The sequence below is a fragment of the Miscanthus floridulus genome, chromosome 6 (assembly GCF_019320115.1).
Source record: "Miscanthus floridulus cultivar M001 chromosome 6, ASM1932011v1, whole genome shotgun sequence".
NCBI classification, from domain to species: Eukaryota; Viridiplantae; Streptophyta; class Magnoliopsida; order Poales; family Poaceae; genus Miscanthus; species Miscanthus floridulus.
This window is the reverse complement of record NC_089585.1, coordinates 102,759,554-102,772,080: the sequence shown is the minus strand read 5'-3', so window position 1 is coordinate 102,772,080 and position 12,527 is coordinate 102,759,554. Positions and strand designations below refer to the sequence as shown.

The 12,527-nt window shown below is 42.8% G+C and overlaps 1 protein-coding gene across 1 annotated transcript; it reads right to left on the bottom strand.

Moving 5' to 3' along the window:
- Positions 1–6,046: 6,046 nt before the first annotated feature.
- Positions 6,047–12,017, bottom strand: LOC136458848 (WD-40 repeat-containing protein MSI4-like). Its single transcript, XM_066458763.1, has 15 exons — positions 11,758–12,017; positions 11,190–11,253; positions 10,954–11,040; positions 10,200–10,262; positions 9,927–9,992; positions 9,760–9,834; positions 9,607–9,682; positions 8,349–8,547; positions 7,887–7,968; positions 7,397–7,470; positions 7,195–7,306; positions 7,008–7,082; positions 6,803–6,864; positions 6,612–6,711; positions 6,047–6,454 (listed from the first exon to the last, which is right to left on the bottom strand). Exons 1-15 carry the CDS (start codon positions 11,880–11,882, stop codon positions 6,353–6,355), a joined length of 1,362 nt encoding a protein of 453 aa, XP_066314860.1. The 5' UTR covers positions 11,883–12,017; the 3' UTR covers positions 6,047–6,352.
- Positions 12,018–12,527: the final 510 nt, after the last annotated feature.

Here is a 12,527-nt window from a genome sequence, read left to right as displayed (position 1 = left end):
TGCTAGCCAGTCTGGATGAAGGATTTCTCTGATGAATCCAGCTGCCATTAGCTTTGTGATTTCTTTTTTAATTGTTGTCTTCTTGTCGGGTGAGAATCGTCGTAGCCGTTGCTTCACAGGCTTGGAGCCTTCATTGATATCGATTCTATGCTCAGCCAACTCTCTTGGAACACCTGGCATGTCGGCAGGCTTCCAAGCGAAGATATCTTTGTTGTCCCGAAGAAAGTTGGTGAGCACGAGTTCCTATTTTGCCGAGAGGTGGGCGTTGATGGTTGCCGTCTTGGAGGGGTCACCGGTGCCCAGGTCGATTTGCTTGACGTCAGCTTCTTTTTGTGGTGCGAGGATGCTAGGCTTTTTAGCCAGTATCTCTAGTTCTTCTGGGCTCATTTCTGTGGCAATAGTGGCTATTTCTTTTCTACCATTGGCGATTTGTGCTTTGGCTGCAATTTGAATTGCCTGAACGTCGCAGTCAAAAGCGCGCTTCAAATCACTTCGAAGGGAAAGGACATCGTTAGGCCCTAGCATCTTAAGCAATAGGTATGGGTAATGTGATATCGCCATGAATTTTGCTAGCGCTGGGCGCCTGAGGATTGCGTGATATGATGAATCGAAGTCTGCAACTTCAAACTTGATGAACTCCGTTCGGTAGTTTGAGGAAGTTTCAAAAGTAACCAGTAGAGTGATTTGTTCAAGTGGCATGGCTGCCTTGCCGGGTACTATCCCATAAAAAGGGGTGCTCGTTGGTGTAATCATCCTGGTGAATTGTAGTCCTATCTTCCTTAGCATTTCTAAAAAAATGATGTTGAGTCCGGCTCCCCCATCGATTAGTACTTTTGTGACAGTCATATCGGTGATAGTTGGATCTAGAACCAGTGGGTAATGGCCTACATTTCCTACGCTAGTCCATTGGTCTTCTCTTGAAAACTGGATTGGATACTGTGACCAATTGAGATATCTTGGAGTAGCCGGTTCTACTGCCATGGTGGTTCGTAGAGCTAGCTTTTCTTGATGTTTGCTTCTAAAATCTGGGGCCCCAACAAAGATCACTGCTACTGTCCCCCTAGATTTTTAGAATCCCTTGTCTTCGTGGTTGTCTTCATCTTTTTTCTGATTGTCTTCTTTAGTGTTTACCTAATTATCTTTTCTTGTGTATCGATCGTTGAAGGTGTAGCAATTTCCGATGGTGTGATTTCCTTTAGGGTGCCAGATGCAATGCATGTTTTCAATTTCATCATACCTTCTGGGTCTAGAAAACTTCCTTGATTTGTTAGCCACCGCTACGGTGTTGTCTGGTCCACGTTTTCTTTCCTGATGTCCGATGTTTCGATGATTTTGCTTATCCGGGTTGTCTTGGTTGTTTCTATCCAGGAACCTTTCTTGTGTCTTCTCCTCTGTAGTAATCATCTTTTCTACTGTGCGTCTGAATTCTTCATTGTTTCTTGGGTTTTCTTTGCAGAAGTCTTGAAATTGCCACCTAGCCATAATTCCATGAGAGAAAGCTTTGATTACTTCTTGTTCGGTGATGTCATGTACTTGAGCACGTAGTTTGCCAAATCATCGATAGTAATTTCTAAGACTTTCGCCTCCTTTCTGCTTGAGTCCTTTTAATTCTACGTGGGTGATGGGGTGCGTAATGATACCCGCAAAATTTTCACAGAAAACTCTTTGCAAGTCCTCCTAATTTCTGATTGACCCTGGATTTAATTTGTCGAACCATTGGAGGAGCATGGTTTCTAGGGCCATGGGGAAAAATAAGGCCTTGATATCGTCGTCTCCTCCAGCTAGTTCAATCGACTGCGAGTAAATCTTGAGCCACTGCCTTGGTTCGGTCTTACCATCATATTTAGAGTGGTTGGATGGCTTAAACTTGTGAGGTAGTCGTATTGAAGCAAGTCTGTTTACAAAATAGGGGAATCTATCGTGCGTTCCGGCTTCTGTGTATTCTGATTCAGCACCGCCTTCTAGCCAATTGTTGTCTTGGTGAGAGTAGTTCTGTGGGGCTGTCTGAATAGGTACTTTGCTTCCGGTCTTTCTTGATTGTTCGACTCGGTAGTTTTGACTATGGTTCCTTCTACTTTCTCTGTTGTGACTTTCACTTGGTCCGAGTCTCTCGAAAGCGGACTTTCTCTGATTTTGATCTTCCTACCCATGAGATGTTGACCTAGCAGGTAGTCTTGAGTGGGTCCCTCCGTCGTGTGCCCTTAGGGCTGTTGACCGGAGAAGGTCCTAGAGCTGTTCCTGTTTTTCACTGGGAAGTGATGTCGCTCCAAGTTCTTCTAGTGCTTCTCGGATCCTATTGTATGGTGTATTCGGCGTGTGTCTTTCTTCGACTTCTTGTTCTAATTTTCTTCTATTGTACTCGGCCAGATCTGACTCATATTTGATCCAAGCTTCCTTGCGCTGCCTAGCATGGCGTTGGTGTCCTTGTTTCAATTTGTTTCTTCTTTCTCTAGCTTGCTTCTGATTCTCAGTCTCACAATCATGCCCCTGGATAAAGGGTGATATGTTGGACTCAGATTCATCCGATGACTTGATGTCGGGTGCTTCTGGGGGGACCAATGGTGATCGAGGACGACGAACCATGAATACTTCTCGTGCGTGAATTGTTTTGTTATCGGCGTTGGTTTCCATACTGTCGGAGTCGTTGATAACTTTAGTAGAGGCTTCAAGGTCACAGATCAAGTCTCCTTCTTAGTAGGGTAGAATTGTTGTTGTCGTCGTGTCGACTAGTTGGGTACCGCTATCCTCGGGAACAAAACCTGGCCAGTGGACGATGCAGTCTTGAGACGTTATAGTTAATACGAGACCTTCCTGAGCTCCTTTCAATGGCATTCTAAGCACCGGATCGAGGGATCCTTCGGGCCGTGTCTGATAAGATCTTGCCATGTTGTGGAGTCCGAACGAAAAAGGACTTGACTTCTTGAAAGGACTCTGAGTGTATTTTGAGTTGAATTCTTGATAGACCGAGGCCGCGTTTTGGAACCCTGCCGGCAAAGAACTCGGTTTCTTGAAAGAACTCGGGTAAGACTCCATCTCGAATGCGGAGCCTGAGTTTGAGTTGGATGCGCAAAGTCGTGAAATCTGAGTTGGATCGGACATCACGAGCTGCGTGAATCTTCCGGTGAATTGATCTGTCGTAGTCGCCGAAATAGAAAGGTCTTCATGGTGATCCGAATCTTTGAGGAGACAGCTTTGGAGCTTGCCATCGTCGCCTACCTCGTAGATCCATGAACCGAAGATGAAGGTTGAACCCGTCGAAAAGATCATGTTGTCGAGGTCCGTCGAGCTCTCGGATGCAGTTTCGCCGAAAGCCCCTACCTGGCGCGCCAGCTGTCGATGTTTCACCACCAATAGCCTGCCACGGGGGTACTCGGGGCAGTTTGTTCGGACTTCAGCGTATGCAGAACTCGACAATAAATGCAAGAGACAGTCGATTTATCCTGGTTCGGACCCTCGACCGTGATCAAGTAATAGCCCTACGCCTAGTCGGCGTTAGCCTTTGCGTTACATTGATTGTCAAGTGTTGTGTTTTTTTAGGTCTGTCCAGGAACTCCGTCCTCCTTTATATAGTCAGGTGGTCAGAGTCCTAGTCGGTTTACAATGAGAGTTCCTAGTAGGATTACAGAATAATACTACTACTAAGATTATATGGAAAGAATCCTAGTTAGACTAGACCTTCTCCCTTCCCTATGGGGTATCCTGTGGGTCCCGTATCGACAGGTACCCAAACCGGCCGGGCTACCTTTCACCATACAGATGTACAAGGTACCATGTGGAGCAATGGCAAAACGGCCCGCCGCCACAAGGTATGAAAGAAACCTTCAACCATGCACATGCCAAAGTTAGGAATGTCATAGAGCGAACTTTTGGAGTGTTGAAGATGAAGTTTACGATTTTGTTGAACATGCCAAGATTTCTAGAGGAGAAGCAAACTAGAATTATTGTTGCTTGTATGGCTCTTCATAATTTTATTCGAGAGAGCAGAATTGCGGATAGAGAATTTGATGCCTGTGATGCGGATGAAAATTATAACCCAATGCCTCGTTCTTCGGCATCAGCATGGCCAGAAGATGAACCTCTTGTTGAAGATGTCAACATGAATGCCTTCCGTGATGAATTAGCTCATGCTTTGTTACATGAAGTGTAATTTTTTTGTTTAGCTTGATTGAGGACTTGTAAGTTTGAGTGACACATCTCATATGTATGGACAAATTAAAATTTATTGTGATTTGGATGCTTGATTTGTAAAAATAATGTATTTGTATCATTTATGTGCAGGAGGAGGCCACACAAGAGCCTGCCACGTCAAATCCGGCTGAAAAGATGGTTTAAATGAGCCAAATGATTAGAAAAACACATTTATTGTTAATCTAACTCTTGCATTCAAACACCTCTTGAGCTAGAGTTAGTTTAGGGCTAATCTAGAGCTAGAAACTAGCTCTAACCTCTAGCCGAGCTAGAGTATCCAAACAGGGCCATTATCGTTTGAACAAAAGATAGTTGTTTCAGATTTGAACAATCGTATTTTACCCGCGGCTACCCAGAAGAGTAAGAACGCCACGGTACAGAAGCATATGGATGGATGGGAAGGCGTTCGTTTGACCGTTTTGGCGCATAGTAGTAGAAGCGTATAAACAACGTACGCTGGAGGTGGAGCGGCAACCGGCAATTGAGCGAGCAAAGCGTACAGGGGTGGAGGTGGAGTAGGCACACAAGACGAACTGAACTGACGAGTGAACAGACCACGCGCACACGCGGTGACCTGTGTGCCACCTAGCTTCGTTCGAAGATGTGACACGTCACGTGCTAGTGTTCCTAATTCTGGCGAGCGAGATCCGAACTAGAGAAGGTCAACCTGACTCAAACCTATACGTTACCTATACCAGAACTTATTTAAGTACACCTGACCCGGCAAAAAGACGCTGCTAAGCCCCGGCAAGATACGTGCTCCCATCAGCATATGCACTCGACACTTGGACACCCGGCAAAAAGACGCTGCTAAGCCCCGGCAAGATACCTGACCATCTTCTGAAGGTAGACACTCGACACTTGGACATATTTGCTCCACAGTTCGTCCAGTTGGCGTTTCGCGTGTGGCCTAGATTCACGTCACGTGCTAGCACGGTTCTTTCACATGTTCTCGCCGTCCTCTGTTCCGCTGCCGTCGTGCTGAGATCGGAACCAGGGCAGGTCAATACTTCGTTAACGGGAATAACGCTTTCTGATCTAAGGATAAAGTCCCGGCAACACATGAACTCCTACCAACATACGCACATCGGCACAATGGCACATGCATGTCGGTTTCTCTTGTTCCAATGTACGAATATGTCCAAACTAAAACCTTCCAGGTGCAATTTGGTTCAAAATTTGGAACAGTAATGTTAATGTACTAATCATTTACCACTGTAATCTGTTACAGTGCAATACTTTACGTCTTTTGTTTGGTTTCACGCGGAAGCTGTCTCACGAAGAGCTGTGCGTGCGGACTGCGAAGCCTGCAGCATGCAATGGATAAGCCAGAAAGTGGGCGGCATCGTCGTTCTGAAGACCGGGTATCCGATACCGCGTCAATCGATTACAGCTGCCAAACCAACAGGGCCCGTTTAGATATTTAGAATTGAATTTATTTTAATAATTATAATTTAGACATAGATTAATTAAACTAATATAATTGTATATGAAATATATTTATATATTTATTTGTTAAACATACGAGGAATATTATATGTTGTATTTCTATTATAGCAAAGTGAGTTGAAGAGTGTACTATAAATTAAATAATAGAATTATAACATATTGATCTATAAAATCTATTTTCATCTTCTACCCTATGAATTTAAGATAGGCTTATTTGTAAGCTTAAAAAAGTTATAGAATGTCAAATTCAAACCAAATAGCCTAATCCATTATGTAGATTTCAATTTCTCCTATACAAAGGATCCAAACGCCCCTAAGTGATCAGGTGCCACTGTTAATAGGTAACAGGGTAAAACGACGTCTGAACCAAACACGCTCGTAGACCCAACCTCACACTAAACCATAAAAATAAGCAATTGCAGACAATCTCATTAGATCCAATACACCAATCTGGAACAATTGTTGACAATATCCGGCCAATTATCCCAATAGTTGGCCTACAGACTAGAAGTCCGGCTCTGACGCGTCTGCAGACATACAGATTTAGTCATACAACAGGTTTAACACAAGCTCACAAAAGCACAAGCCCCTCAAGGGTACAGCTCTAGCAGCATCAGAGGACACATTCAATGTCAACTGGGGCCATAGTTATGGCCAGGAAACTACATCACCTACTCAGAATCACAGGATTGAATTCCGCAGGTAACTACATGACTCAACTCCTTGGAGCGCAGCTGGCCAAGTGAGTCTTGAAATTCTCCAGCTCTGTAAGGACTTTGTCCTCTGGGCGGTAGATCAAATCACTCATGCGCCAAATCTGCACGAACAAAACAGTAAGAATCGAAGGCAATTATACAGTAGATTTAGTAACTCCAATTGACTATGGAAATACAGATTGATATTTGTCTTATAAAATCACTTGTTTGCAATATTTTTTTTGAAATAATTTGCAATATTGCAAGAAAAAGATGTACCTGCAGTGTTCCACCTCCACCAGTGCTCTCACCGTCATCAGAGACACTGACAATTGTCCAAGGATCTGACGAATTCCAGTGGAAGTCTACAATCTTATCCCTGCCAAGATGTACAGTATGAATTATGAAATGCACGGTAAAAATAGGAGCATGTATGCTAAGGGTTAGTTTTTGCATCTGAGACAACAAACCTATGACCAGCATGCTGAAAGAAAAGCCCAGATGGGACATTAGAATTTCTCTTCTTCCCAACCTGCCATTACAAAAACTTTTATTAGTCAGGCCAGACAGAGTACATGAGAAATCACAAGCAATTGAACCCAATCACCTTCACCGATAAGCTGTGCAGGGTTCCTTCAGAAAAGATACGATAGTTCAGTGTATATGAGTGGTTACCTTCTCATGGTCCCACACGTTTAAGAAACCATCTTCCGCAGAACTTCCAAAAACAGATGCTCTATCAGGTGACCACTGAAATCCAAAAGAGAGAATTATGGCTAAAAGGTATCCAAAAACATCATAGGAGGAGGCAACCACATCTGCATAAAGAGAAAATAACAGCAAAAATATTATCTTGACATGCCTGAACACAAAGAACAGCAGCTTTATGGCCCTCAAATTTGTGAACTGGAGAACCAGCTCCTCCTGAAGCCAGATTGCGACGATCCCACATTCGGACAGAGTTATCGGCAGACCTGAAATATCAATTGAAACATTCATTAAATGTGTTATGAACTGATGGAGATCGATTTTTTTTCATAAATTAAGCCTTAATGCCATCATACCCAGTTAAGATATAGTTAACATCAAGGGGATTCCAATCAACACAATGAACATCTCCACTGTGAGCTTTCTCAACCTGAAAATAAAGAAATAAATAATTTTTAACATCATAGTCCATACAGTATTTAAAAACTCCATATCCTGAGAAAGATTGAAAGGTACGCCACATTACAAAACTGAACAATATACTGTTGACCAAAACCAATAAATCAGAGTCAATTTTCCAACACATTATATTGGTTAAGTTTATGAAAATGAACAACCATTCGAGAAAACAGAATTAGAAGCGTAATTATCATGCAACAAGTATGTCAGGCCAATTTGACTTAATAAATAACTCCATGTGAGTCACGATGGTCTCATTAAAAGCCAACAGCCTATCACCTCTTCGAATGAAGCTACGTTATTACACAAGACACATTGCATTCATGCACTCAAACTTCGGCCAAAAACATAGTTGATCCAATTAGATATGGAACAGGAGAACGTCACCTTTACAGCTGGGCCAGTGCCAGTTCGAGCATCCCACAGAATAAGACAAGCATCATCACCCACACTACAAAACTCCTGCGCACTTCATCCCCCAAAAGAAAAAAAAACAATATAGGGTATTAATATAAATAAAAATGAACATAGACGTTGACAATAATATAAAGGGCGTACCCAGTGCAGAGAGCTCCCGCTCTGTGCGGGGTCTAGGGAAGGGTGTCAGTGGCAAGCCTTACCCTCGCCTGTGCAATGCGAGGAGACCGCGACTCCAACCCAGGACCTTCCGGTCACAGGCGGTAAGACTCTACCGCTTGCACCAGGCGGTAAGACGTTGACAATAATATCATTAAAAAAATAGAAGTGTTTTAACAATGAACATTTGAAAAATTGGAGGATGATATATATGCTTATGTGAGTCCATCAGTTGTTTTGAAGGCAACCAGAAAAACAGAGAACACTATTTACCTGGAAGGGCAGAACTGAACATCTTCAACAGTGCTGTCATGTCCATGGAATATACCTCTAGGATCAACTTTAGGGCTCTCCTTTTCATTTGCGGTTTTAGCAGACTGCTTGCTGCCAGATGCTCCAGGAGAAGAAGAGGAATCCCCAAGGGCAGATATGTGGTCTTGGATGCTCCACAAGACAACAGATTCGTCCTTTCCTATTTAAGTTTTGTATTTGAACAAAACACAGGTTATCATTTATCACAGTACAATAATTAATAAATTTTGAAAAAGGACTGCTCTTTTAGTTGAGCTGGAAAACAGAATTTTACAGTCCCAAAAGTTGAAGTAAATCATCTTAGGTCTAAACTGAACATAGCCACGTGGTTTTACATAGGCTGAGATGGTGTAGTGGTGACTAGGTTCCATTCTAATTTATTATCCATGTGTCTTAAAGTTGCCATGGTATCTCTCATTCTCTCTGCAATCAGGATTGAACCTGTTGCATGCAATTGTGCATATTCTCAATAAAAAAATTGACACAAACGTTAGTTCAGGAATATTTGTTACTTGTTAGAAGACAAACAATTCAACCATTAACTGTTATGACAAATCTAGTATAGTATAGTAAGATAACTAATACCTGTATAAGCATCAAAGATAGCTCATGGGCTCATGGCATAAGAGTTTATAAAGGGCCCTTTGAAACACAGGAATTTCACAGGGATCAGTTCATTTTCACAGGAAAAACACAGGAAACAGGAAAACTTCCTACGTTCCAATAATCTTAAATAACAGAGCTGACTTCAGTCCCAAAAAGTGTCATAATGGGCATGTACAGTCTTGATCTCTCAATAACAAATTTGACTACCAATTTCTATTCCAATATATAGATTTATTGAGGCTCATTAAATTGAAATATTGAGAGAACATCCTTTTGAGACAGATATACTAAAAGCTACTTTTATACAGCCAAAATATCAACAAGGATATAGTTAATTGGAGTTAGAATGACACTGCTGCACAGATTTAGGCAGCAAATGGCTTGAAACAAAAATCCTGGGGCTTAAGATTGACTAAGTAACTAAATGCAACAGGTAGACAAATATATATTTTTGTGAGGGACACACATCCTAATGGAAGGACAATTGTCAATGCAATAAAGAAACATATTGCCATTCAACGGACGTTATTTGGAGCTAAATCTTGCGCTTGAGATGTTCAAACAAACTGGATAAATAGTTGACTCCCAAAAGAGTAGGAAAGCACAAAAATACCTCCTGATAGGACATATGGTTCTGCTGGACACATGGCAAGCGCAAATTCCGCATTTTCCTTATGTCCTGTTAATATCTGAACAAAGAGTAGATGCTAGTAAGCCCTGTGCCAAAGAAGAGTTCTGGCACACTGAACTAAACAATGAATCATACCAGATCAGGGCGAGACTCGCTTGCTCCTAGAACGGCATGTCTATTTGGCTGTGCTTCAACATCCCAAATAAGTACCTGAATGACAATGGGAAAAAGGTTGACACCCTTCGATCCGTAACACATTATGCCTCACAAGAATTAAACGACAGTATAAGGTCTGGACATACATCTGGACTGTCAGTGTGAGTGGCTATGATCTTACTGTTCTGTGGAAGCTCCCTGATTCTGTTAACCTGTTTGCAAGGTAAAGACAAAAATAATGCATCAACCATCTGGTTTAACAAATTATAAAAAATGCCATATAACTACAATTCAAATAAGAAAGCAAGCTGAGGAACAATGCTGAGAAGCAAATACAAAGTGATCACATTGTAGGATCTGCGTGAGCAACATGTAAAAAAAATGCAAAAAGGCCAACTTCAATATAAAATAACCCTTACTTCACCAGGATGAACTATAGTCTTGTACTTCTTTACAAAAGGAGATCGTGCTTCCTCGTTAAACTGCAAAACGAATATCTGGTGAGCACCATCGTAACCCCCAAAAAAGATAGAATTATGAAACCCAAACAGTGCTGTCGAAGGCTCAATGTAACACTAAGGATACTTTGAACACACTAGAGTTACATTACTATAGAGTATACTCCCTCCATATCATCATGTCTGTCCATAGTCTCAGAATTCTCTGTATTAAAATATTTGTCCAGCCATCTTGTGACAAAAATTGCTCTGTTCTTCTCAATCAGGTCTAAGTGCAAAATATGGATTATGGAGGAGGGGGGCCCCAATGTGCATAGCCAGTTAAGGTGGGTTTACATGTTTTGAAAGAGTGACATCTAAATGTGGGTGGTTTTATGGCCTCCACACCCCCCCCCCCCCCCCCCCCCCCAAATCTTAGATCTCCTTAGGTCTGTGTGTAATGGTAACAGCAATATGTATACAGATGTATAAAAATACAGAATAAATGAGTTCGCAAATGTACATAACATTTTGACATAAGCCATTCATTCAGATACGGCACCATTCTAATGCAGTTTAGACATAACCCTGACTGGCAAAAGCCTTTAAGTTTCTGATTAGGTTGAGATGAGAACTGGAATCAAAGATCAAATAAACACATGACACACAGCTAAAACTAATGCATTTCTGCTTTCGCCAAACACAACTCTAATCAATGCAATAAACAATAACTAACCTGCGAGATATGTTCAGCAGCTGCAACCCTAGGTTTCACAACTTCACAGTTTGCAATAACCAGAGTATTAGGCACGCTCCCATCCGTCTGAAACCATAGCAATTAAGCAACTCCCACGGTTAGCTAGCTCCAATAAAGATAATATGCAATCTCATCAGCCAACAAAGACCTAAGCATCGGCAGCATTTGCTTCTACAAACTGATATAAGATAATATATGCTTGCAGATGCACTTGCCTGCTCAGATAGGTAAAGGCGCTGACGATTCTTGTAGGTAGCTTTCTCAAACTGTGGCCCCCACCTGTTACCGAACAACCAGATCTCAGCATCATAAGTTGCAGAGTCACATGGAGGAGGGTTTTATTCAAATTGGAAGAAGTTGGTGCTTTAGGAATTTTCAGGGTTTTGTTCAAATTTGAAGAAGTCCCTGCACCAAAATAAGTTAATAAAATGAACACACAAGCTCCTATCCCCCCAACTCAAATTCTCAAACAGTGACACCCGCCAAAACCCATAAACCCTAGCATCGCAAAACGCTAATCCAGCATCCAGGCCCATCATTCCCGCCCCATCCCACGCCATTCCCACCAACGCACCAACCATGGGACAGATCTAGAGTCACCGCAAGTACAACCCCGGATCAAAACCCTAGATACGAACGACGCCGTACCCCCATTAAAACCCTAATCCGGCAGGAATCTTCACGGAAACGATGGCTACGGGCACGAAACGATGGCTACGGGAACGAAACGACCGAAAGGGAGAGGCGGAAGGAAGAGCCAGTAGGGTGGGCAGAGGAAGTTACCGGCAGGAGAGGGATGGCCAAACGAGGTTGTGGTTGGCAAACCAGTCGTAGAGAACGGGGACGAGCGACTTCCACTGCGCGTAGCGCTCGTCCACCGCCGCCCTGGAGCCGCTTCTCTCCTTCATCTCCGACACCGATGGTCGACCGCCGGCGACAGCTCCGCACCTCTCACTCCCACGGCCACGGCACGCGCTGCTGCTACTGCGGGAGCGTGCTGGCGTCTCGAGCCTGGACGCTTGTGGAGTCCCTGCGTTGCGAGCAGAGAGAGGAGCAGAGGATCCAATGTTCGGAGCGGAGCGGAGCGGGGGCTGTCTGGGCTGGGCCGAGTACTGTTAGGGCCGGTAGTTACAGAGGCTAAGAGAGTATTTTTTTGGGCTGCTGTAAGTTGGGCTGGACCATGGACCTTCTAATAGCCTGTGAAGAAGTTGGTTAAGAAATATTTCCTTGTTTTTCTTTTTTTCCCCTCCTTCAATTCCAATTGTGTTTTTTTATAAAAAAAATACCCTAAATGTTATTATATTCGATACTCCTAGTATGTTTCAAGAGGTATTATATATTGTGAAAACTGAGACTTTGGTGCGTTTCCGAGCTGCTCTTGATTGCTTATATGCTTTTTTATTGCAAATAAAATATATTATTACGTCCCAAAATATGTACGATGATTGATACAGACGAAATTGGCGGCCCTAGTCAAACTGTCAAGGCGGCTCTGGTTGTCTGCATCTCTTCTCATCTACGAGACTTGATCGGCGATTGTGATGTAGTGCTAA

Excerpts from the sequence above, each read along its gene's own strand:
- LOC136458848 (XM_066458763.1), bottom strand. The coding sequence starts at position 11,882 with ATGAAGGAGAGAAGCGGCTCCAGGGCGGCGGTGGACGAGCGCTACGCG. Across the intron at positions 11,041-11,189 it reads GCCTTTACCTATCTGAGCAG|ACGGATGGGAGCGTGCCTAA; the intron begins GCAAGTGCATCT and ends CTATGGTTTCAG. Across the intron at positions 7,471-7,886 it reads GCACTGGCCCAGCTGTAAAG|GTTGAGAAAGCTCACAGTGG; the intron begins GTGACGTTCTCC and ends CTTTATTTTCAG.